Source organism: Salvelinus fontinalis, unplaced genomic scaffold (genome assembly GCF_029448725.1).
Source record: "Salvelinus fontinalis isolate EN_2023a unplaced genomic scaffold, ASM2944872v1 scaffold_0117, whole genome shotgun sequence".
In the NCBI taxonomy this organism is placed as follows: domain Eukaryota; kingdom Metazoa; phylum Chordata; class Actinopteri; order Salmoniformes; family Salmonidae; genus Salvelinus; species Salvelinus fontinalis.
This window is the reverse complement of record NW_026600326.1, coordinates 307,928-333,091: the sequence shown is the minus strand read 5'-3', so window position 1 is coordinate 333,091 and position 25,164 is coordinate 307,928. Positions and strand designations below refer to the sequence as shown.

At 52.0% G+C, this 25,164-nt stretch overlaps 1 protein-coding gene across 1 annotated transcript in view; it reads left to right on the top strand.

Moving 5' to 3' along the window:
• The window catches only part of adamts3 (ADAM metallopeptidase with thrombospondin type 1 motif, 3), a gene marked incomplete at its 5' end in the record, with an annotated part of 143,769 nt that overhangs the window by 52,027 nt on the left and 66,578 nt on the right, over positions 1 to 25,164 (top strand). The window contains 3 exons of the mRNA XM_055911966.1: positions 15,405 to 15,580; positions 22,392 to 22,525; positions 23,539 to 23,662. Of these exons, the coding sequence (XP_055767941.1) occupies positions 15,405 to 15,580; positions 22,392 to 22,525; positions 23,539 to 23,662 (434 nt within the window). The remainder of the gene's footprint in view (positions 1 to 15,404; positions 15,581 to 22,391; positions 22,526 to 23,538; positions 23,663 to 25,164) is intronic.

Sequence of the window (25,164 nt, the reverse complement as noted above, 5' to 3'; positions counted from 1 at the left end):
ACACTCCCCCCTAACCCCTCCCATAGCACCACACTCCCCCTAACCCCTCCCATAGCACCACATCTCCCACTAGCTCCTCCCATAGCACCACATCTCCCACTAGCTCCTCCCATAGCACCACACTCCCCCTAACCCCTCCCATAGCACCACACTCTCCCTAACCCCTCCCATAGCACCACACTCCTCCCTAACCACTCCCCCTAGCACCACACTCCCCCTAACCCCTCCCATAGCACCACACTCCCCCCTAACCCCTCCCATAGCACCACACTTCCCCCTAACCCCTCCCATAGCACCACACTTCCCATAGCCCCTCCCATAGCACCACACTCCCCCTAGCCCCTCCCATAGCACCACACTCCCCCTAGCCCCTCCCATAGCACCACACTCCCCTTAGCCCCTCCCATAGCACCACACTCCCCCTAGCCCCTCCCATAGCACCACACTCCCCCCTAACCCCTCCCATAGCACCACACTCCCCCTAACCCCTCCCATAGCACCACATCTCCCACTAGCTCCTCCCATAGCACCACATCTCCCACTAGCTCCTCCCATAGCACCACACTCCCCCTAACCCCTCCCATAGCACCACACTCTCCCTAACCCCTCCCATAGCACCACACTCCTCCCTAACCACTCCCATAGCACCACACTCCCCCCTAACCCCTCCCATAGCACCACACTCCCCCTAGCCCCTCCCATAGCACCACACTCCCCTTAGCCCCTCCCATAGCACCACACTGCCCCCTAGCACCACACTCCCCCTAGCCCCTCCCATAGCACCACACTCCCCCTAGCCCCTCCCATAGCACCACACTCCCCCTAGCCCCTCCCATAGCACCACACTCCCCTTAGCCCCTCCCATATTACCACACTCCCCCTAGCACCACACTCCCCCTAACCCCTCCCATAGCACCACACTCCCCCTAACCCCTCCCATAGCACCACACTCCCCCCTAACCCCTCCCATAGCACCACACTTCCCCCTAACCCCTCCCATAGCACCACACTCCCCCTAGCCCCTCCAATAGCACCACACTCCCCCTAGCCCCTCCCATAGCACCACACTCCCCTTAGCCCCTCCTATAGCACCACACTCCCCCTAGCCCCTCCCATAGCACCACACTCCCCCCTAACCCCTCCCATAGCACCACACTCCCCCCTAACCCCTCCCATAGCACCACATCTCCCACTAGCTCCTCCCATAGCACCACACTCCCCCTAACCCCTCCCGTAGCACCACACTTCCCCCTAACCCCTCCCATAGCACCACACTCCCCCTAACCCCTCCCATAGCACCACACTCCCCCTAGCCCCTCCCGTAGCACCACACTCCCCCTAACCCCTCCCGTAGCACCACACTCCCCCTAGCCCCTCCCGTAGCACCACACTCCCCCTAGCCCCTCCCATAGCACCACACTCCCATTAGCACCACACTCCCCCTAGCCCCTCCCATAGCACCACACTCCCCCCTAACCCCTCCCATAGCACCACACTCCCCCTAACCCCTCCCGTAGCACCACACTCCCCCTAACCCCTCCCGTAGCACCACACTCCCCCTAACCCCTCCCGTAGCACCACACTCCCCCTAGCCCCTCCCGTAGCACCACACTCCCCCCTAACCCCTCCCGTAGCACCACACTCCCCCCTAACCCCTCCCGTAGCACCACACTCTCCCTAACCCCTCCCATAGCACCACACTCCCCCTAGCCCCTCCCATAGCACCACACTCCCCCTAACCCCTCCCATAGCACCACACTCTCCCTAACCCCTCCCATAGCACCACACTCCCCCTAGCCCCTCCCATAGCACCACACTCCCCCTAGCCCCTCCCATAGCACCACACTCTCCCTAACCCCTCCCATAGCACCACACTCCCCCCTAACCCCTCCCATAGCACCACACCTCCCACTAGCTCCTCCCATAGCACCACACCTCCCATAGCACCACACTCCCCCTAACCCCTCCCATAGCACCACACTCTCCCTAACCCCTCCCATAGCACCACACTCCCCCTAACCCCTCCCATAGCACCACACTTCCCCCTAGCCCCTCCCATAGCACCACACTCCCCCTAGCCCCTCCCATAGCACCACACTCCCCCTAGCCCCTCCCATAGCACCACACTCCCCCTAGCCCCTCCCATAGCACCACACTCCCCCTAGCCCCTCCCATAGCACCACACTCCCCCTAGCCCCTCCCATAGCACCACACTCCCCCTAGCCCCTCCCATAGCACCACACTCCCCCTAGCCCCTCCCATAGCACCACACTCCCCCTAGCCCCTCCCATAGCACCACACTCCCCCTAGCCCCTCCCATAGCACCACACTCCCCCTAGCCCCTCCCATAGCACCACACTCCCCCTAGCCCCTCCCATAGCACCACACTCCCCCTAGCCCCTCCCATAGCACCACACTCCCCCTAGCCCCTCCCATAGCACCACACTCCCCCTAGCCCCTCCCATAGCACCACACTCCCCCTAGCCCCTCCCATAGCACCACACTCCCCCTAGCCCCTCCCATAGCACCACACTCCCCCTAGCCCCTCCCATAGCACCACACTCCCCCCTAACCCCTCCCATAGCACCACACTCCCCATAACCCCTCCCATAGCACCACACTCCCCCTAACCCCTCCCATAGCACCACACTCCCCCTAGCCCCTCCCGTAGCACCACACTCCCCCTAACCCCTCCCGTAGCACCACACTCCCCCTAACCCCTCCCGTAGCACCACACTCTCCCCTAAACCCTCCCGTAGCACCACACTCCCCCCTAACCCCTCCCGTAGCACCACACTCCCCCTAGCCCCTCCCGTAGCACCACACTCCCCCTAGCCCCTCCCGTAGCACCACACTCCCCCTAGCCCCTCCCATAGCACCACACTCCCCCTAGCCCCTCCCATAGCACCACACTCCCCCTAGCCCCTCCCATAGCACCACACTCCCCCTAGCCCCTCCCATAGCACCACACTCCCATTAGCACCACACTCCCCCTAGCCCCTCCCATAGCACCACACTCCCCCCTAACCCCTCCCATAGCACCACACTCCCCATAACCCCTCCCATAGCACCACACTCCCCCTAGCACCACACTCCCCCTAACCCCTCCCATAGCACCACACTCCCCCTAACCCCTCCCATAGCACCACACTCCCCCCTAACCCCTCCCATAGCACCACACTTCCCCCTAACCCCTCCCATAGCACCACACTTCCCCTAGCCCCTCCCATAGCACCACACTCCCCCTAGCCCCTCCCATAGCACCACACTCCCCCTAGCCCCTCCCATAGCACCACACTCCCCCCTAACCCCTCCCATAGCACCACACTCCCCCTAGCCCCTCCCATAGCACCACACTCCCCCTAGCCCCTCCCATAGCACCACACTCCCCCTAGCCCCTCCCATAGCACCACACTCCCATTAGCACCACACTCCCCCTAGCCCCTCCCATAGCACCACACTCCCCCCTAACCCCTCCCATAGCACCACACTCCCCATAACCCCTCCCGTAGCACCACACTCCCCCTAGCCCCTCCCGTAGCACCACACTCCCCCTAACCCCTCCCATAGCACCACACTCCCCCCTAACCCCTCCCATAGCACCACACTCCCCCTAGCCCCTCCCATAGCACCACACTCCCCTTAGCCCCTCCCATAGCACCACACTGCCCCCTAGCACCACACTCCCCCTAGCCCCTCCCATAGCACCACACTCCCCCTAGCCCCTCCGATAGCACCACACTCCCCCTAGCCCCTCCCATAGCACCACACTCCCCTTAGCCCCTCCCATAGACCAACACTCCCCCTAGCCCCTCCCATAGCACCACACTCCCCTTAGCCCCTCCCATAGCACCACACTCCCCCTAGCACCACACTCCCCCTAACCCCTCCCATAGCACCACACTCCCCCCTAACCCCTCCCATAGCACCACATTTCCCCCTAACCCCTCCCATAGCACCACACTTCCCATAGCCCCTCCCATAGCACCACACTCCCCCTAGCCCCTCCCATAGCACCACACTCCCCCTAGCCCCTCCCATAGCACCACACTCCCCTTAGCCCCTCCCATAGCACCACACTCCCCCTAGCCCCTCCCATAGCACCACACTCCCCCCTAACCCCTCCCATAGCACCACACTCCCCCTAACCCCTCCCATAGCACCACATCTCCCACTAGCTCCTCCCATAGCACCACATCTCCCACTAGCTCCTCCCATAGCACCACACTCCCCCTAACCCCTCCCATAGCACCACACTCTCCCTAACCCCTCCCATAGCACCACACTCCTCCCTAACCACTCCCCCTAGCACCACACTCCCCCTAACCCCTCCCATAGCACCACACTCCCCCCTAACCCCTCCCATAGCACCACACTTCCCCCTAACCCCTCCCATAGCACCACACTTCCCATAGCCCCTCCCATAGCACCACACTCCCCCTAGCCCCTCCCATAGCACCACACTCCCCCTAGCCCCTCCCATAGCACCACACTCCCCTTAGCCCCTCCCATAGCACCACACTCCCCCTAGCCCCTCCCATAGCACCACACTCCCCCCTAACCCCTCCCATAGCACCACACTCCCCCTAACCCCTCCCATAGCACCACATCTCCCACTAGCTCCTCCCATAGCACCACATCTCCCACTAGCTCCTCCCATAGCACCACACTCCCCCTAACCCCTCCCATAGCACCACACTCCCCCTAGCCCCTCCCATAGCACCACACTCCCCCTAGCCCCTCCCATAGCACCACACTCCCATTAGCACCACACTCCCCCTAGCCCCTCCCATAGCACCACACTCCCCCCTAACCCCTCCCATAGCACCACACTCCCCATAACCCCTCCCGTAGCACCACACTCCCCCTAGCCCCTCCCGTAGCACCACACTCCCCCTAACCCCTCCCATAGCACCACACTCCCCCCTAACCCCTCCCATAGCACCACACTCCCCCTAGCCCCTCCCATAGCACCACACTCCCCTTAGCCCCTCCCATAGCACCACACTGCCCCCTAGCACCACACTCCCCCTAGCCCCTCCCATAGCACCACACTCCCCCTAGCCCCTCCGATAGCACCACACTCCCCCTAGCCCCTCCCATAGCACCACACTCCCCTTAGCCCCTCCCATAGACCAACACTCCCCCTAGCCCCTCCCATAGCACCACACTCCCCTTAGCCCCTCCCATAGCACCACACTCCCCCTAGCACCACACTCCCCCTAACCCCTCCCATAGCACCACACTCCCCCCTAACCCCTCCCATAGCACCACATTTCCCCCTAACCCCTCCCATAGCACCACACTTCCCATAGCCCCTCCCATAGCACCACACTCCCCCTAGCCCCTCCCATAGCACCACACTCCCCCTAGCCCCTCCCATAGCACCACACTCCCCTTAGCCCCTCCCATAGCACCACACTCCCCCTAGCCCCTCCCATAGCACCACACTCCCCCCTAACCCCTCCCATAGCACCACACTCCCCCTAACCCCTCCCATAGCACCACATCTCCCACTAGCTCCTCCCATAGCACCACATCTCCCACTAGCTCCTCCCATAGCACCACACTCCCCCTAACCCCTCCCATAGCACCACACTCTCCCTAACCCCTCCCATAGCACCACACTCCTCCCTAACCACTCCCCCTAGCACCACACTCCCCCTAACCCCTCCCATAGCACCACACTCCCCCCTAACCCCTCCCATAGCACCACACTTCCCCCTAACCCCTCCCATAGCACCACACTTCCCATAGCCCCTCCCATAGCACCACACTCCCCCTAGCCCCTCCCATAGCACCACACTCCCCCTAGCCCCTCCCATAGCACCACACTCCCCTTAGCCCCTCCCATAGCACCACACTCCCCCTAGCCCCTCCCATAGCACCACACTCCCCCCTAACCCCTCCCATAGCACCACACTCCCCCTAACCCCTCCCATAGCACCACATCTCCCACTAGCTCCTCCCATAGCACCACATCTCCCACTAGCTCCTCCCATAGCACCACACTCCCCCTAACCCCTCCCATAGCACCACACTCTCCCTAACCCCTCCCATAGCACCACACTCCTCCCTAACCACTCCCATAGCACCACACTCCCCCCTAACCCCTCCCATAGCACCACACTCCCCCTAGCCCCTCCCATAGCACCACACTCCCCTTAGCCCCTCCCATAGCACCACACTGCCCCCTAGCACCACACTCCCCCTAGCCCCTCCCATAGCACCACACTCCCCCTAGCCCCTCCCATAGCACCACACTCCCCCTAGCCCCTCCCATAGCACCACACTCCCCTTAGCCCCTCCCATAGACCAACACTCCCCCTAGCCCCTCCCATAGCACCACACTCCCCTTAGCCCCTCCCATAGCACCACACTCCCCCTAGCACCACACTCCCCCTAACCCCTCCCATAGCACCACACTCCCCCTAACCCCTCCCATAGCACCACACTCCCCCCTAACCCCTCCCATAGCACCACACTTCCCCCTAACCCCTCCCATAGCACCACACTCCCCCTAGCCCCTCCCATAGCACCACACTCCCCCTAGCCCCTCCCATAGCACCACACTCCCCTTAGCCCCTCCTATAGCACCACACTCCCCCTAGCCCCTCCCATAGCACCACACTCCCCCCTAACCCCTCCCATAGCACCACACTCCCCCCTAACCCCTCCCATAGCACCACATCTCCCACTAGCTCCTCCCATAGCACCACACTCCCCCTAACCCCTCCCGTAGCACCACACTTCCCCCTAACCCCTCCCATAGCACCACACTCCCCCTAACCCCTCCCATAGCACCACACTCCCCCTAGCCCCTCCCGTAGCACCACACTCCCCCTAACCCCTCCCGTAGCACCACACTCCCCCTAGCCCCTCCCGTAGCACCACACTCCCCCTAGCCCCTCCCATAGCACCACACTCCCATTAGCACCACACTCCCCCTAGCCCCTCCCATAGCACCACACTCCCCCCTAACCCCTCCCATAGCACCACACTCCCCCTAACCCCTCCCGTAGCACCACACTCCCCCTAACCCCTCCCGTAGCACCACACTCCCCCTAGCCCCTCCCGTAGCACCACACTCCCCCCTAACCCCTCCCGTAGCACCACACTCCCCCCTAACCCCTCCCGTAGCACCACACTCCCCCCTAACCCCTCCCGTAGCACCACACTCCCCCCTAACCCCTCCCGTAGCACCACACTCCCCCCTAACCCCTCCCATAGCACCACACTCCCCCCTAACCCCTCCCATAGCACCACACTCCCCCTAGCCCCTCCCATAGCACCACACTCCCCCTAACCCCTCCCATAGCACCACACTCCCCCCTAACCCCTCCCGTAGCACCACACTCCCCCTAACCCCTCCCGTAGCACCACACTCCCCCCTAACCCCTCCCGTAGCACCACACTTCCCCTAACCCCTCCCGTAGCACCACACTCCCCCTAGCCCCTCCCGTAGCACCACACTCCCCCTAACCCCTCCCATAGCACCACACTCCCCCTAACCCCTCCCATAGCACCACACTCCTCCCTAACCCCTCCCATAGCACCACACTCCTTCCTAACCCCTCCCATAGCACCACACTCCTCCCTAACCCCTCCCATAGCACCACACTCCCCCTAACCCCTCCCATAGCACCACACTCCCCCCTAACCCCTCCCATAGTGAGAGAGGGATTTAGAGGTATTGTACTTAAATTCACAATGGACACCAGATAAGACAGGATAATTATACCAGATATAACACATGCCATATCTATCGGCCCCATCTCACTATTTCCAAGAAAGATGACGCCAATGGAGATGGCAGCTTAGCTTCTAGTCCTTAGGAAACTGTGCAATATTTTTTATTTTTTTATGTATTATTTCTTACATTGTTAGCCCAGAAAACCTTAAGTGTTGTTACATACAGCCGGGGAGAACTATTGGATATCAGCGTGACGTCAACTTACCAGCACTACGACCAGGAATACGACTTTCCCAAAGCGGATCCTTAGTCTGCACCTCCCAGGGCATTTGAACTGATTCCAGAGGCTAACCAGAAACAACGCAGCCGGAGGAGAGGGAGCCGGAGCGGTCTTCTAGTGAGGCCAACCAGAAACAACGCAGCCGGAGGAGAGGGAGCCGGAGCGGTCTTCTAGTGAGGCTTCGGATGCGCACACACCACCCACCGCTACCAAGTATATGTCCAGCTAATGTCCAGTCCCTAGATAACAAAGTCGACAAAATTGCTTTCCATAGAGATATCCAGGATTGTAAAATACTCTGTTTCACGGAGACATGGCTAGCTGGGGACCTGCTGTTGGAGTCCGTACAGCCAACGGGATTTTCAGTCTCTCTGGTAAGAAGAAGGGCGGGGTGTGTGCTTCATGATTAACGACTCATGGTGTAATTGTAACAACATACAAAAACTCAAGTCCTTTTGTTCACCTGACCTAGAATTCCTCACAATCAAATGCCGACCGTATTATCTCCCAAGAGAACTCTGCTCGGTAATCGTCACAGCCGTGTATATCCACCCGCATGCGGATACGAAGACGGCCATCAAGGAACTTCACGGGACTTTATGCAAATTGGAAACCATACATCCTGAGGCTGCTTTTATTGTAGCTGGGGATTTTAACAAAGCTAATCTGAGAACAAGATGGTGAGTCCAACATGGCGTAGCAGTCGGAAATGTGTTTGTCTTGTCACGTGTTAAAAGTCTGTAAATAGTCTGTTTTTCGTTTTTTTTTGTGTATATATTTTAATCTCACTTTCCATCTACGAACTAAATATACTTTCATGCAACCAGCCTCACCCAATGTGGTACGGATCTGCTATTTTTTTTATACCTTATAACTTGAACCTCTAGCCAGCAAACTAGCTACTTGCTACTAGTCATTGTGAGGCGCTACTAGCGGTCTTCACCTTTAGCTCGGACACTAGCCAGCTTTAGCTCGGACAATTACCTGCCAGTATGCACAGCGCGATATCAACCCAGTGCATATCAGACTGCTTTTATATACCATATCACTGTATTCCTGCCGCAATCTCTGGACCATTACACCGGATCCTCGCAGCTAGTTAGCTGCAACCGAGTGGCTATTGTGGGATAACGCCTCTTGTTCCGAAGCAAGCACCAGTTAGCCTTGAGAGAGCCTCGAGCTAGGCCCATCTCCCGGCCAGCCGACGGAGTATACCAGCTAATTCTTGGGCTACAATACTCGCCTAGCGTAGTAGTGACTACAGAACGGCTCCCTGACTCACCTATTGCTGCTCATTGGACCCTATGATCACTCGGCTACACAGCTGATGCCTGCTGGACTGTTCACTAACACTATCTCATTTTGTTTATCTGTCATCCCAGCCTCGAACTCAGGTCCTGTGTACCTAACTGACTCTTTGCCCATTCATCGCGATTTACCCGTTGTTGTCTTAGCTCTCCTGACCAACACTGATTGCTTTTCCTCGTCACGCCATTTGCACACACTGTATGTAGACTTTTTCTACTGTATTATTGACTGTATGTTTGTTTATTCCATGTGTAACTCTGTGTTGTTGTTTGTGTCGCACTGCTTTGCTTTATCTTGGCCAGGTTGCAGTTGTAAATGAGAACTTGTTCTCAACTGGCCTACCTGGTTAAATAAAATGCCTCTCTTTAATGTCAATATGCCTTGTCTACTGCTGTTTTGGTTAGTTCTTATTGTTTTATTTCAATGTAGAGCCCTCAGTCCCGCTCAACATGCCTTAGACAGCTCTTTTGTCCCACCCCCCATACATGCGGAGACCACACCTGGCTTAACTGGTGCCTCCAGAGATGCAACCTCTCTCATCGTCATTCAATGCCTAGGTTTACCTCCACTGTACTCACATCCTCCATACTCTTGTCTGTACATAATGGCCTGAATCTATTCTACCACGCCCAGAAATCTGCTCCTTTTATTCTCTGTTCCGAACGCACTAGACGACCAGTTCTTATAGCCTTTAGCCGTATCTAATCCTACTCCTCCTCTGTTCCTCTGGTGATGTAGAGGTTAACCTTTTACGGGGGCAGCCCGACACCGGTACACTTATGACAACATCCAGCTCAAAGTGCAGGGCGCGAAATTCAAAAGATATTTTTTTAAAATATTTAACTTTCACACATTAACAAGTCCAAGACACCAGATGAAGGGTGCACATCTTGTGAATCAAGCCAACATGTCCGATTTTTTAAATGTTTTACAGGGAAGACAAAATATGTAAATCTATTAGCTAACCACGTTAGCAAAAGACAACTTTTCTAACTCCATCAGTTTCTTACTCCATCAGGTGCTATCACAAATTCGACCAAATAAAGATATAAATAGCCACTAACCAAGAAACAAATTCATCAGATGACAGTCTGATAACATATTTATTGTATAGCATATGTTTTGTTCGAAAAATGTGTATATTTCATGTATAAACCATAGTTTACATTTCAGCTACAATCCGAAATTGCACCGAAAGCAGCCATAATATTTACAGACACCAACGTCAAATAGCTAATTACTCATCATAAAACATTTCTGAAAAATACATAGTCTGCAGCAATTGAAAGACAGGCATCTTGTGATTCCAAACAATATTTCCGATTTATTAAATGTTTTACAGCGAAAACAAAATGTATCGCTATATTAGCGTAGCTACAATAGACAGACACAATTGGCCGCCCACGGCCAGTTCACATGCACGACAGATATATGAAATAACATCATAAAATGGGTCTTACTTTTGCTGATCTTTCATCAGAATGTTGAAGAAGGTGTCCTCTGTCCAGATGAGACGTTGTTTCGATTCAGAATGGCAAATTTCCCTCTTCAATTAGCATTGGCACTAGCCGAGTGGCACAAATTTCTCCAACGTAAACAGTCATAGGACGGAACACGACAAAACTCCGGAAAAAAGTTTCAATAATCTGATTCAACTATATTGAAAAAACATACATTAAACATAGATATTGTTGTGTCTTTGGCATCATTAAACTGAAGATGAATCTTTATCAAAAATTCTCTGTAATTATTATTATTACGTGATTAAACTACTTAACCTCTAACGAGCCTCTACCCCGGATCCGGGAGCACCCCCCACCCCCCCCCCCCACACTGATTAGCATCGCTAGCATAGCGTCACAATTAAATAGTAGCATCTAAATATCATTAAATCACAAGTCCAAGACACCTAATGAAAGATACAGATCTTGTGAATAAAGCCACCATTTCAGATTTTTAAAATGTTTTACAGGGAAGACACAATATGTAAATCTATTAGCTAACCATGTTAGCAAAAATCACCATTTTTCTTTGTCCACCATTTTCTCTCAACACCAGTAGCTATCACCAATTCGGCTAAACTAAGATATTGATAGCCACTAACCAAGAAAAAACCTCATCAGATGACAGTCTGATAACATATTTATGGTATAGGATAGGTTTTGTTAGAAAAATGTGCATATTTCAGGTATAAATCATAGTTTGCCATTGCAGCCAGCATCACAACTCTCACCAATGCTCCTAGAATTACTACAGACAGCAACGTGTATTACCAATTTACTCATCATAAAACATTTCTTAAGAATACACAGCACACAGCAATGGACAGACACAGATCTTGTGAATTCAGACAACATTTCAGATGTTCTAAGTGTTTTACGGCGAAAACACAATAAATCGTTATATTAGCATACCACATACGCAAAAGTTACCCGAGCACTGATTCTAGCCAAAGAGAGCGATATCATATCATCGCCAAAATATATAATTTTTTTCACTAACCTTCTCAGAATTCTTCAGATGACACTCCTGTAACATCATATTATAACATACATATACAGTTTGTTCGAAAATGTGCATATTTAGCCATAAAAAAACGTGGTTATACAATGAAAATAGTAGCAAAACAAGCCTGGAAATGTCGGTCGCCATCTTTGAGTGATCTAGTTTAATCAATAGCTAATCATATACTTGACTAAAAAATACAGGGTTGACAGGAATCGAAAGACAAATTAGTTCTTAACCTCTAACGAGCACCTACCCCGGGTCCGGGAGCCCCCCCCCCCCCCCCCCCCCCACACTGATTAGCATCGCTAGCATAGCGTCACAATTAAATAGTAGCATCTAAATATCATTAAATCACAAGTCCAAGACACCTAATGAAAGATACAGATCCTGTGAATAAAGCCACCATTTCAGATTTTTTAAATGTTTTACAGGGAAGACAAAATATGTAAATCTATTAGCTAACCACGTTAGCAAAAGACACCACTTTTCTAACTCCATCAGTTTCTTACTCCATCAGGTGCTATCACCAATTCGGCTAAACTAAGATATTGATAGCCACTAACCAAGAAAAAACCTCATCAGATGACAGTCTGATAACATATTTATGGTATAGGATAGGTTTTGTTAGAAAAATGTACATATTTCAGGTAGATATCATAGTTTACAATTGCACCCACCGTCACAAATGGACTAGAATAAATACAATGAGCAACGTGTTTACCTAATTACTAATCATCAAACATTTCGTAAAAATACACAGCATACACTAATCGAAAGACACAGATCCTGTGAATACAGACAATATTTCAGATTTTCTAAGTGTCTTACAGCGAAAACACAATAAATCGTTATATTAGCATACCACATATGCAAACGTTACCAGAGCATTGATTCTAGCCAAAGAGAGCGATAACGTAAACATCGCCAAAATATATTAATTTTTTCACTAACCTTCTCAGAATTCTTCAGATGACACTCCTGTAACATCACATTACAACATACATATACAGTTTGTTTGAAAATGTGCATATTTAGCCACCAAAATCATGGTTAGACAATGACAAAAGTTGCCCAGCTGGTCAGACAATGTCGTGCGCCATATTATACAGTGATCTAGTCGTATACATAAATACTCATAAACGTGACTAAAAAATATAGGGTGGACAGCGATTGATAGACAATTTAATTCTTAATACAATCGCTGATTTACATTTTTTTAATTATCCTTACTTTTCAATACAGTTTGCGCCAAGCGAAGGTACGTCTAATAAGATGGCGTCATAAGCATTAACATTTTTCGACAGAAACACGATTTATCATAATAAATTGTTCCTGTTCTTCCATCAGAATCTTGGGCAAAGAATCCTTTCTTGGGTCTAATCGTCTTTTGGTCGAAAGCTGTCCTCTTGCCATGTAGAAATGCCCATTGCGTTCGGCATGAACTGGAACCGTGCCCAGAGATTCACAGTGTCTCAGAAATAAATGTCTCAAAATCGCACTAAACGGATATAAATTGCTATAAAACGGTTTAAATTAACTACCTTATGATGTTTTTAACTCCTATAACGAGTAGAAACATGACCGGAGAAATATAACTGGCTACACTAATGCTTGGAAAAAGAGCAGGTCGGTGTCCACCGGGCGCCCGACGCATCTGGAAAAGAGTTCCTACCTACACGTGTTTTTGTTTTATAGGGGCTGTGATTGCGCAATCGATACCATTCAAATCGTCATCACGTAAAGGCATCCAGGGGAAGACGTAAGCAGTGTCCGTATCCTGATAGCGTTCACAGTGGCCTTTAAACTGACTCCAGATCAGGGGCCAAAATGTGTGAAATCTGACTCCATGTCAGGGAAATTGCTGTAGAATGAGTTCTCTTCCACTAGTAATAATATGCATATTGTACGAGCAAGAATTTAGTAGGAAGCCGTTTAATCTGTAATGCAATTATGCTAATGAGAAAACAGCACCCCCTGTAGTCGCAAGAAGTTAATGCAATCGCTGATTTACATTTTTTAAATTATCCTTACTTTTCAATACAGGTTGCGCCAAGCGAAGCTATACAAAACAAAATGGCGGCGTAAGCTTTAACATTTTTCGACAGAAACACGATTTATCATCATAAATTGTTCTTACTGTGAGCTGTTCTTCCATCAGAATCTTGGGCAAAGAATCCTTTCTTGGGTCTAATCTTCTTTTGGTCGAAAGATGTCCACTTGTCCGTCGAAATGCCCACTAACGTACGACCGGGACCCCGAAATGTGCCCAGCGCGTCAAAGTGCACAACAAAGCAATGCCTCAAAATCGCACTAAAAGGATATAAATTGCTATACAACGGTTCAAATTTACTGGTGAGATTTTGCCTCCAAAACACCTGGTGATTTTGCATAAAAGATACATGGAATTTTAGATAAACTTCTCCTTAATGCAACCTCTGTGTCAGATTTCAAAAAAGCTTTGCGGAAAAAGCACACCATGCAATCTGAGTACAGCTCTGAGACCAAAACAAGCCATACAGATACCCGCCATGTTGTGGAGTCAACAGAAGTCAGAAATAGCATTATAAATATTCACTTACCTTTGATGATCTTCATCAGAATGCACTCCCAGGAATCCCAGTTCCACAATAAATGTTTGTTTTGTTCGATAAAGTCCATAATTTATGTCGAAAAACCTCCTTTTTGTTCGCGCGTTTAGTTAAAAAATCCAAATTCACGACGCGCAGGCCAGACAAAGTCAAAAAATTACATTACAGTTTGTAGAAACATGTCAAACGATGTACAGAATCAATCTTTAGGATGTTTTTAACAAATCTTTAATAATGTTTCAACCGGAGAATTCCTTTGTCTTTAGAAAGGAAAAGGAACGCACCTACCTCTCACGGGGGAGCGCCTGAGTGAGCTCGTGGCACTCTGCCAGACACCTGGTTGAAACAGCTCTCATTCTCTCCCCCTTCACAGTAGAAGCCTGGAACAAGGGTCTAAAGACTGACATCTAGTGGAAGCCTTAGGAAGTGAAATATGACTCCATAGACACTGTATATTGGATAGGGAAAGACTTGAAAATCTACAAACCTCAGATTTCCCACTTCCTGGTTGGATTTTTTCTCAGGTTTTTGCCTGCCATATGAGTTCTGTTATACTCACAGACATCATTCAAACAGTTTTAGAAACTTCAGAGTGTTTTCTATCAAAATCTACTAATAATATGCACATCTTAGCTTCTGGGCCTGAGTAGCAGGCAGTTTACTCTGGGCACCTTATTCATCCAAGCTACTTAATACTGCCCCCAGCCATAAGAGGTTTAACATGGCAAAATGTGTAGAATTGCAGGAAATTTACTTTAAAACTTCAAAATGTTCTCTCGGTCCATGGCAAAATGTGTAGAAGCGGTGTGAACAATTTGAGCAGTTTGGGTCGGCACGGGCCGTGCGGTGTTTTTTGTTGTTGATAAATGACAATATCCATCCAGAGCTTTTACCACACAGGACATTTGTGTGACTGAATGTTCTAAAATAGTATTTGAGTTCCCCTGCATTACCTGATAGGAGATATGTTTGTGTAATTTGGAAAAATGTATAATGATGATAGTGTATGTTTCTCCCCTCTCCTCAGCCCCTCTAACGGCGGTGGGGACTGTCCCGGGGTGAATTATGAGTACCAGCTGTGTAACACCGAGGACTGCCCCAAACACTTTGAGGACTTCAGGGCCCAGCAGTGCCAGCTACGCAACTCCCACTTTGAGTTCCACAACACCAAGCACCACTGGCTGCCCTATGAGCACCCTGACTGTGAGTAGTGTGTACACTGTTAGAAAAAAGCTTTGCAAAAGGGTTCTTCAGCTGTCCCTATAGGAGAACCCGTTTTGGTTCCAGGTAGAACCTTTTTCACAGAACCGAACAGGGTTCTGCAAAGGGTTCTCCTATAGGGAGACGTGCCCTATTAGCCAGTCACGGAGCACCACTGTGCCTCAACGTGCCCTACTAGCCAGTCACGGAGCACCACTGTGCCTCAACGTGCCCTATTAGCCAGTCACGGAGCACCACTGTGCCTCAACGTGCCCTATTAGCCAGTCACGGAGCACCACTGTGCCTCAATGTGCCCTATTAGCCAGTCACGGAGCACCACTGTGCCTCAACGTGCCCTATTAGCCAGTCACGGAGCACCACTGTGCCTCAACGTGCCCTATTAGCCAGTCACGGAGCACCACTGTGCCTCAACGTGCCCTATTAGCCAGCCACGGAGCACCACTGTGCCTCAACGTGCCCTATTAGCCAGTCACGGAGCACCACTGTGCCTCAACGTGCCCTATTAGCCAGTCACGGAGCACCACTGTGCCTCAACGTGCCCTATTAGCCAGTCACGGAGCACCACTGTGCCTCAACGTGCCCTATTAGCCAGCCACGGAGCACCACTGTGCCTCAACGTGCCCTATTAGCCAGTCACGGAGCACCACTGTGCCTCAACGTGCCCTATTAGCCAGTCACGGAGCACCACTGCCTCAACGTGCCCTATTAGCCAGCCACGGAGCACCACTGTGCCTCAACGTGCCCTATTAGCCAGTCACGGAGCACCACTGTGCCTCAATGTGCCCTATAAGCCAGTCACGGAGCACCACTGTGCCTCAACGTGCCCTATTAGCCAGTCACGGAGCACCACTGTGCCTCAACGTGCCCTATTAGCCAGTCACGGAGCACCACTGTGCCTCAATGTGCCCTATTAGCCAGTCACGGAGCACCACTGTGCCTCAACGTGCCCTATTAGCCAGCCACAGAGCACCACGGTGCCTCAACTTGCCCTATTAGCCAGTCACGGAGCACCACTGTGCCTCAACGTGCCCTATTAGCCAGTCACGGAGCACCACTGTGCCTCAACGTGCCCTATTAGCCAGCCACGGAGCACCACTGTGCCTCAACGTGCCCTATTAGCCAGTCACGGAGCACCACTGTGCCTCAACGTGCCCTATTAGCCAGTCACGGAGCACCACTGTGCCTCAACGTGCCCTATTAGCCAGTCACGGAGCACCACTGCCTCAACGTGCCCTATTAGCCAGTCACGGAGCACCACTGTGCCTCAACGTGCCCTATTAGCCAGCCACGGAGCACCACTGTGCCTCAACGTGCCCTATTAGCCAGTCACGGAGCACCACTGTGCCTCAAAGTGCCCTATTAGCCACGGAGCACCACTGTGCCTCAACGTGCCCTATTAGCCAGTCACGGAGCACCACTCTGCCTCAATGTGCCCTATTAGCCAGTCACGGAGCACCACTGTGCCTCAACGTGCCCTATTAGCCAGCCACGGAGCACCACTGTGCCTCAACGTGCCCTGTTAGCCAGTCACGGAGCACCACTGTGCCTCAACGTGCCCTATTAGCCAGTCACGGAGCACCACTGTGCCTCAACGTGCCCTATTAGCCAGTCACGGAGCACCACTGTGCCTCAATGTGCCCTATTAGCCAGTCACGGAGCACCACTGTGCCTCAACGTGCCCTATTAGCCAGCCACAGAGCACCACGGTGCCTCAACGTGCCCTATTAGCCAGTCACGGAGCACCACTGTGCCTCAACGTGCCCTATTAGCCAGTCACGGAGCACCACTGTGCCTCAACGTGCCCTATTAGCCAGCCACGGAGCACCACTGTGCCTCAACGTGCCCTATTAGCCAGTCACGGAGCACCACTGTGCCTCAACGTGCCCTATTAGCCAGTCACGGAGCACCACTGTGCCTCAACGTGAACTATTAGCCAGTCACGGAGCACCACTGTGCCTCAACGTGCCCTATTAGCCAGTCACGGAGCACCACTGTGCCTCAACGTGCCCTATTAGCCAGTCACGGAGCACCACTGCCTCAACGTGCCCTATTAGCCAGTCACGGAGCACCACTGTGCCTCAACGTGCCCTATTAGCCAGCCACGGAGAACCACTGTGCCTCAACGTGCCCTATTAGCCAGTCACGGAGCACCACTGTGCCTCAACGTGCCCTATTAGCCACGGAGCACCACTGTGCCTCAACGTGCCCTATTAGCCAGTCACGGAGCACCACTGTGCCTCAATGTGCCCTATTAGCCAGTCACGGAGCACCACTGTGCCTCAACGTGCCCTATTAGCCAGCCACGGAGCACCACTGTGCCTCAACGTGCCCTATTAGCCAGTCACGGAGCACCACTGTGCCTCAACGTGCCCTATTAGCCACGGAGCACCACTGTGCCTCAACGTGCCCTATTAGCCAGTCACGGAGCACCACTGTGCCTCAACGTGCCCTATTAGCCAGTCACGGAGCGCCACTGTGCCTCAACGTGCCCTATTATCCAGCCACGGAGCGCCACTGTACCTCAACGTGCCCTATTAGCCAGTCACGGAGCACCACTGTGCCTCAACGTGCCCTATTAGCCAGTCACAGAGCACCACTGTGCCTCAACGTGCCCTATTAGCCAGTCACAGAGCACCACTGTACCTCAACGTGCCCTATTAGCCAGTCACAGAGCACCACTGTGCCTCAACGTGCCCTATTAGCCAGTCACGGAGCACCACTGTGCCTCAACGTGCCCTATTAGCCAGTCACGGAGCACCACTGTACCTCAACGTGCCCTATTAGCCAGTCACGGAGCACCACTGTGCCTCAACGTGCCCTATTAGCCAGTCACGGAGCACCACTGTGCCTCAACGTGCCCTATTAGCCAGTCACGGAGCACCACTGTGCCTCAACGTGCCCTATTAGCCTGTCACGGAGCACCAATGTGCCTCAACGTGCCCTATTAGCCAGTCACAGAGCACCACTGTGCCTCAACGTGCCCTATTAGCCAGTCACAGAGCACCACTGTGCCTCAACGTGCCCTATTAGCCAGTCACGGAGCACCACTGTGCCTCAACGTGCCCTATTAGCCAGTCACGGAGCACCACTGTGCCTCAACGTGCCCTATTAGCCAGCCACGGAGCACCACTGTGCCTCAACGTGCCCTATTAGCCAGTCACGGAGCACCACTGTGCCTCAACGTGCCCTATTAGCCAGTCACGGAGCACCACTGTGCCTCAACGTGCCCTATTAGCCAGTCACGGAGCACCACTGTGCCTCAACGTGCCCTATTAGCCAGTCACAGAGCACCACTGTGCCTCAACGTGCCCTATTAGCCAGTCACGGAGCACCACTGTGCCTCAACGTGCCCTATTAGCCAGTCACAGAGCACCACTTTTCCTCAACGTGCCCTATTAGCCAGCCACGGAGCACCACTGTGCCTCAACGTGCCCTATTAGCCAGTCACGGAGCACCACTGTGCCTCAACGTGCCCTATTAGCCAGCCACGGAGCACCACTGTGCCTCAACGTGCCCTATTAGCCAGCCACGGAGCACCACTGTGCCTCAACGTGCCCTATTAGCCAGTCACGGAGCACCACTGTGCCTCAACGTGCCCTATTAGCCAGCCACGGAGCACCACTGTGCCTCAACGTGCCCTATTAGCCAGCCACGGAGCACCACTGTGACTCAACGTGCCCTATTTGCCAGCCACGGAGCACCACTGTGCCTCAACGTGCCCTATTAGCCAGTCACGGAGCACCACTGTGCCTCAACGTGCCCTATTAGCCAGTCACGGAGCACCACTGTACCTCAACGTGCCCTATTAGCCAGTCACGGAGCACCACTGTGCCTCAACGTGCCCTATTAGCCAGTCACGGAGCACCACTGTGCCTCAACGTGCCCTATTAGCCAGTCACAGAGCACCACTGTGCCTCAACGTGCCCTATTAGCCAGTCACGGAGCACCACTGTGCCTCAACGTGCCCTATTAGCCAGTCACAGAGCACCACTGTGCCTCAACGTGCCCTATTAGCCAGTCACAGAGCACCACTGTGCCTCAACGTGCCCTATTAGCCAGTCACGGAGCACCACTGTGCCTCAACGTGCCCTATTAGCCAGCCACGGAGCACCACTGTACCTCAACGTGCCCTATTAGCCAGTCACGGAGCACCACTGTGCCTCAACGTGCCCTATTAGCCAGTCACGGAGCACCACTGTGCCTCAACGTGCCCTATTAGCCAGCCACGGAGCACCACTGTACCTCAACGTGCCCTATTAGCCAGTCACGGAGCACCACTGTGCCTCAACGTGCCCTATTAGCCAGTCACAGAGCACCACTGTGCCTCAACGTGCCCTATTAGCCAGTCACAGAGCACCACTGTGCCTCAACGTGCCCTATTAGCCAGTCACGGAGCACCACTGTGCCTCAACGTGCCCTATTAGCCAGCCACGGAGCACCACTGTACCTCAACGTGCCCTATTAGCCAGTCACTCAGCACCACTGTGCCTCAACGTGCACTATTAGCCAGTCACAGAGCACCACTGTGCCTCAACGTGCCCTATTAGCCAGCCACGGAGCACCACTGTGCCTCAACGTGCCCTATTAGCCAGCCACGGAGCACCACTGTACCTCAACGTGCCCTATTAGCCAGTCACAGAGCACCACTGTGCCTCAACGTGCCCTATTAGCCAGTCACGGAGCACCACTGTGCCTCAACGTGCCCTATTAGCCAGTCACGGAGCACCACTGTGCCTCAACGTGCCCTATTAGCCAGTCACGGAGCACCACTGTGCCTCAACGTGCCCTATTAGCCAGCCACGGAGCACCACTGTGCCTCAACGTGCCCTATTAGCCAGTCACGGAGCACCACTGTGCCTCAACGTGCCCTATTAGCCAGTCACGGAGCACCACTGTGCCTCAACGTGCCCTATTAGCCAGTCACGGAGCACCACTGTGCCTCAACGTGCCCTATTAGCCAGTCACAGAGCACCACTGTGCCTCAACTTGCCCTATTAGCCAGTCACGGAGCACCACTGTGCCTCAACGTGCCCTATTAGCCAGTCACAGAGCACCACTGTGCCTCAACGTGCCCTATTAGCCAGTCACAGAGCACCACTGTGCCTCAACGTGCCCTATTAGCCAGCCACGGAGCACCACTGTGCCTCAACGTGCCCTATTAGCCAGTCACACAGCACCACTGTGCCTCAACGTGCCCTATTAGCCAGCCACGGAGCACCACTGTGCCTCAACGTGCCCTATTAGCCAGCCACGGAGCACCACTGTGCCTCAACGTGCCCTATTAGCCAGTCACGGAGCACCACTGTGCCTCAACGTGCCCTATTAGCCAGCCACGGAGCACCACTGTGCCTCAACGTGCCCTATTAGCCAGTCACAGAGCACCACTGTGACTCAACGTGCCCTATTTGCCAGCCACGGAGCACCACTGTGCCTCAACGTGCCCTATTAGCCAGTCACGGAGCACCACTGTGCCTCAACGTGCCCTATTAGCCAGTCACGGAGCACCACTGTACCTCAACGTGCCCTATTAGCCAGTCACGGAGCACCACTGTGCCTCAACGTGCCCTATTAGCCAGTCACGGAGCACCACTGTGCCTCAACGTGCCCTATTAGCCAGTCACAGAGCACCACTGTGCCTCAACGTGCCCTATTAGCCAGTCACGGAGCACCACTGTGCCTCAACGTGCCCTATTAGCCAGCCACGGAGAACCACTGTGCCTCAACGTGCCCTATTAGCCAGTCACGGAGCACCACTGTGCCTCAACGTGCCCTATTAGCCAGCCACGGAGCACCACTGTACCTCAACGTGCCCTATTAGCCAGTCACAGAGCACCACTGTGCCTCAACGTGCCCTATTAGCCAGTCACAGAGCACCACTGTGCCTCAACGTGCCCTATTAGCCAGTCACAGAGCACCACTGTGCCTCAACGTGCCCTATTAGCCAGTCACGGAGCACCACTGTGCCTCAACGTGCCCTATTAGCCAGCCACGGAGCACCACTGTACCTCAACGTGCCCTATTAGCCAGTCACAGAGCACCACTGTGCCTCAACGTGCCCTATTAGCCAGTCACAGAGCACCACTGTGCCTCAACGTGCCCTATTAGCCAGCCACGGAGCACCACTGTGCCTCAATGTGCCCTATTAGCCAGTCACAGAGCACCACTGTGCCTCAACGTGCCCTATTAGCCAGTCACAGAGCACCACTGTGCCTCAACGTGCCCTATTAGCCAGTCACAGAGCACCACTGTACCTCAACGTGCCCTATTAGCCAGTCACAGAGCACCACTGTGCATTAACATGCTTTTTATTTAGTTTTATTTTGTATTTAACTTTATTTAACTTGCATCAAATCAAATTTGTTGGTTACATGCACATATTTAGCAGATGTTATGATGGGTATAGCGAAATGCTTGTGTTCCTAGTTCCAAAAGTGCAGTAATATCTAACAATTCACAACAATACACACTAATCTAAACGTAAAATAATATAATTATGAAATTTAGCAATGTCGGAGTGGCATTGACTAAAATACAGTAGAATAGAATACAGTATATACATATGAGATGATTCAAGTGGCCAGTGATCGTCTATGTAAATATGCTAGCAGCCTCAAAGGTGCATTGTTGAGTAACCGGGTTGTAGCTGGCTAGTGATGGCTGTCTAACAGTCTGATAGCCTTGAGATAAAAGCTGTTTTTATTTTTTAAGCCGGACAGGATGCTCTCAATAGTGCATCTGTAAAAGTTTGTGAGGGTTTTAGGTGCCAAGTGGTGTCAGCTGTACTGTGTTTCAGCCAATAAGAGGTGCCACCTGTACTGCCAGTCGAAGGAGACTGCTGACGTGGCATACATGAAGCAGCTGGTGCATGATGGGACACGCTGCTCCTACAAAGACCCCTACAGCATCTGTGTCAGAGGAGAGTGTGTGGTGAGTAACCTAACTCTAACCTAATGTTACCTAACCTAATCTTAACCTATCCCAACTTTATCAGGGGAGAATGTTAGGTGAGTAACCTAGCCTTAACCTAACCCAACCCTAACCCTCCAGCATCTGTCAGGGGAGTGTCTTGAGTAGGCTAAACCTAACCTAACCTCTCTGTCAGGGGAGAGTGTCTTGAGTAGGCTAAACCTAACCTCTCTCTGTCAGGGGAGAGTGGCTTGAGTAGGCTAAACCTAACCTCTCTGTCAGGGGAGAGTGTCTTGAGTAGGCTAAACCTAACCTCTCTGTGTCAGGGGAGAGTGTCTTGAGTAGGCTAAACCTAACCTCTGTGTCAGGGGAGAGTGTCTGAGTAGGCTAAACCTAACCTCTGTGTCAGGGGAGAGTGTCTTGAGTAGGCTAAACCTAACCTCTGTGTCAGGGGAGAGTGTCTTGAGTAGGCTAAACCTAACCTAACCTCTCTGTGTCAGGGGAGAGTGTCTTGAGTAGGCTAAACCTAACCTCTCTGTGTCAGGGGAGAGTGTCTTGAGTAGGCTAAACCTAACCTAACCTCTCTGTGTCAGGGGAGAGTATCTTGAGTAGGCTAAACCTAACCTCTGTGTCAGGGGAGAGTGTCTTGAGTAGGCTAAACCTAACCTAACCTCTCTGTGTCAGGGGAGAGTATCTTGAGTAGGCTAAACCTAACCTCTCTGTGTCAGGGGAGAGTGTCTTGAGTAGGCTAAACCTAACCTCTCTCTGTCAGGGGAGAGTGTCTTGAGTAGGCTAAACCTAACCTCTCTGTGTCAGGGGAGAGTGTCTTGAGTAGGCTAAACCTAACCTAACCTCTCTGAACCAGCTTAATGTCTCTCCGTCAGAATTAGTCTGACTCTTTACTGAAAGTCATGTTTTGCCAATAGCTAATCAAGGGTTTAATCTACAGCTTCAGGCTTGTTACAAATATCACTCCTGATTTCCCAAAAACAGACTTGACGGGTGTTGTTTTTCTGTGTGGTTCTGTCTTCCAGAAAGTTGGCTGCGACAAAGAGATTGGTTCCAACAAGGTGGAGGATAAGTGTGGAGTGTGTGGTGGGGACAATTCTCACTGTCGTACCGTCAAGGGAACCTTCACCCGCACCCCCAAGAAAGCTGGTGAGAGGACACATAACACTGCAACGCACAGCCACATCAGTCCATCGCCTAGCAACAGTCATCTCACTGTGTCCATAACCTAGCAACAGTCCTTTCACTTTGTCCATCACCTAGCAACAGTCCTTTCACTGTGTCCATCACCTAGCAACAGTCCTTTCACTGTGTCCATCACCTAGCAACAGTCCTTTCACTGTGTCTATCACCTAGCAACAGTCCTTTCACTGTGTCCATCACCTAGCAACAGTCCTTTCACTGTGTCCATCACCTAGCAACAGTCCTTTCACTGTGTCCATCACCTAGCAACAGTCCTTTCACTGTGTCCATCACCTAGCAACAGTCCTTTCACTGTGTCCATCACCTAGCAACAGTCCTTTCACTGTGTCCATCACCTAGCAACAGTCCTTTCACTGTGTCCATCACCTAGCAACAGTCCTTTCACTGTGTCCATCACCTAGCAACAGTCATCTCACTGTGTCCATCACCTAGCAACAGTCCTCTCACTGTGTCAAGCACTCCGTCCACATTTGTGTTTCAAATCAATATCTCATTTTATTTGTCGCATGCCCCGAATACAACAGGTGTACATCTTACCATGAAATGCTTACTTAAGAGCCCTTTCCCAACAATGTAGAGTTTTTAAAAAGTAAGTAAGAAAAATGTGCTAAATAAACTGAAGGAAAAATAGTAACACAATAAAATAACAACAAGGCTATATACCTATATATAGCTGATGATGTGTTGATGGTGGTGGTGGTGATGATAGTGATGATGGTATTAATGATAGTGATGGTGGTGATGTGGTATTGATGATAGTGATGATGGTATTGATGACAGTGATGATGGTGATGTTGGTATTGATGATAGTGATGATGGTATTGATGATAGTGATGATAGTGATGATGGTATTGATGATAGTGATGATGGTATTGATGATAGTGATGGTGGTATTGATGAGAGTGATGATGGTATTGATGATAGTGATGATGGTATTGTTGATAGTGATGATAGTATTGATGATAGTGATGATAGTATTGATGGTGGTATTGATGAGAGTGATGGTGGTATTGATGAGAGTGATGGTGGTATTGATGAGAGTGATGGTGGTATTGATGAGAGTGATGGTGGTATTGATGAGAGTGATGGTGGTATTGATGGTATTGATGATGGTATTGATGGTATTGTTGATAGTGATGATAGTATTGATTATGGTATTGATGATAGTGATGGTGGTATTGATGATAGTGATGGTGGTATTGATGATAGTGATGGTGGTATTGTTGATAGTGATGGTGGTATTGATGATAGTGATGGTGGTATTGTTGATAGTGATGGTGGTATTGTTGATAGTGATGCTGGTATTTATGGTGATGATGGTGATGATGGTGTTGTTGATAGTGGTGATGGTGTTGTTGATAGTGATGATGGTATTGTTGATAGTGATGATGGTAGTGATGGTGATGATGTATTGATGGTGATGATGGTGATGTTGATAGTGATGATGG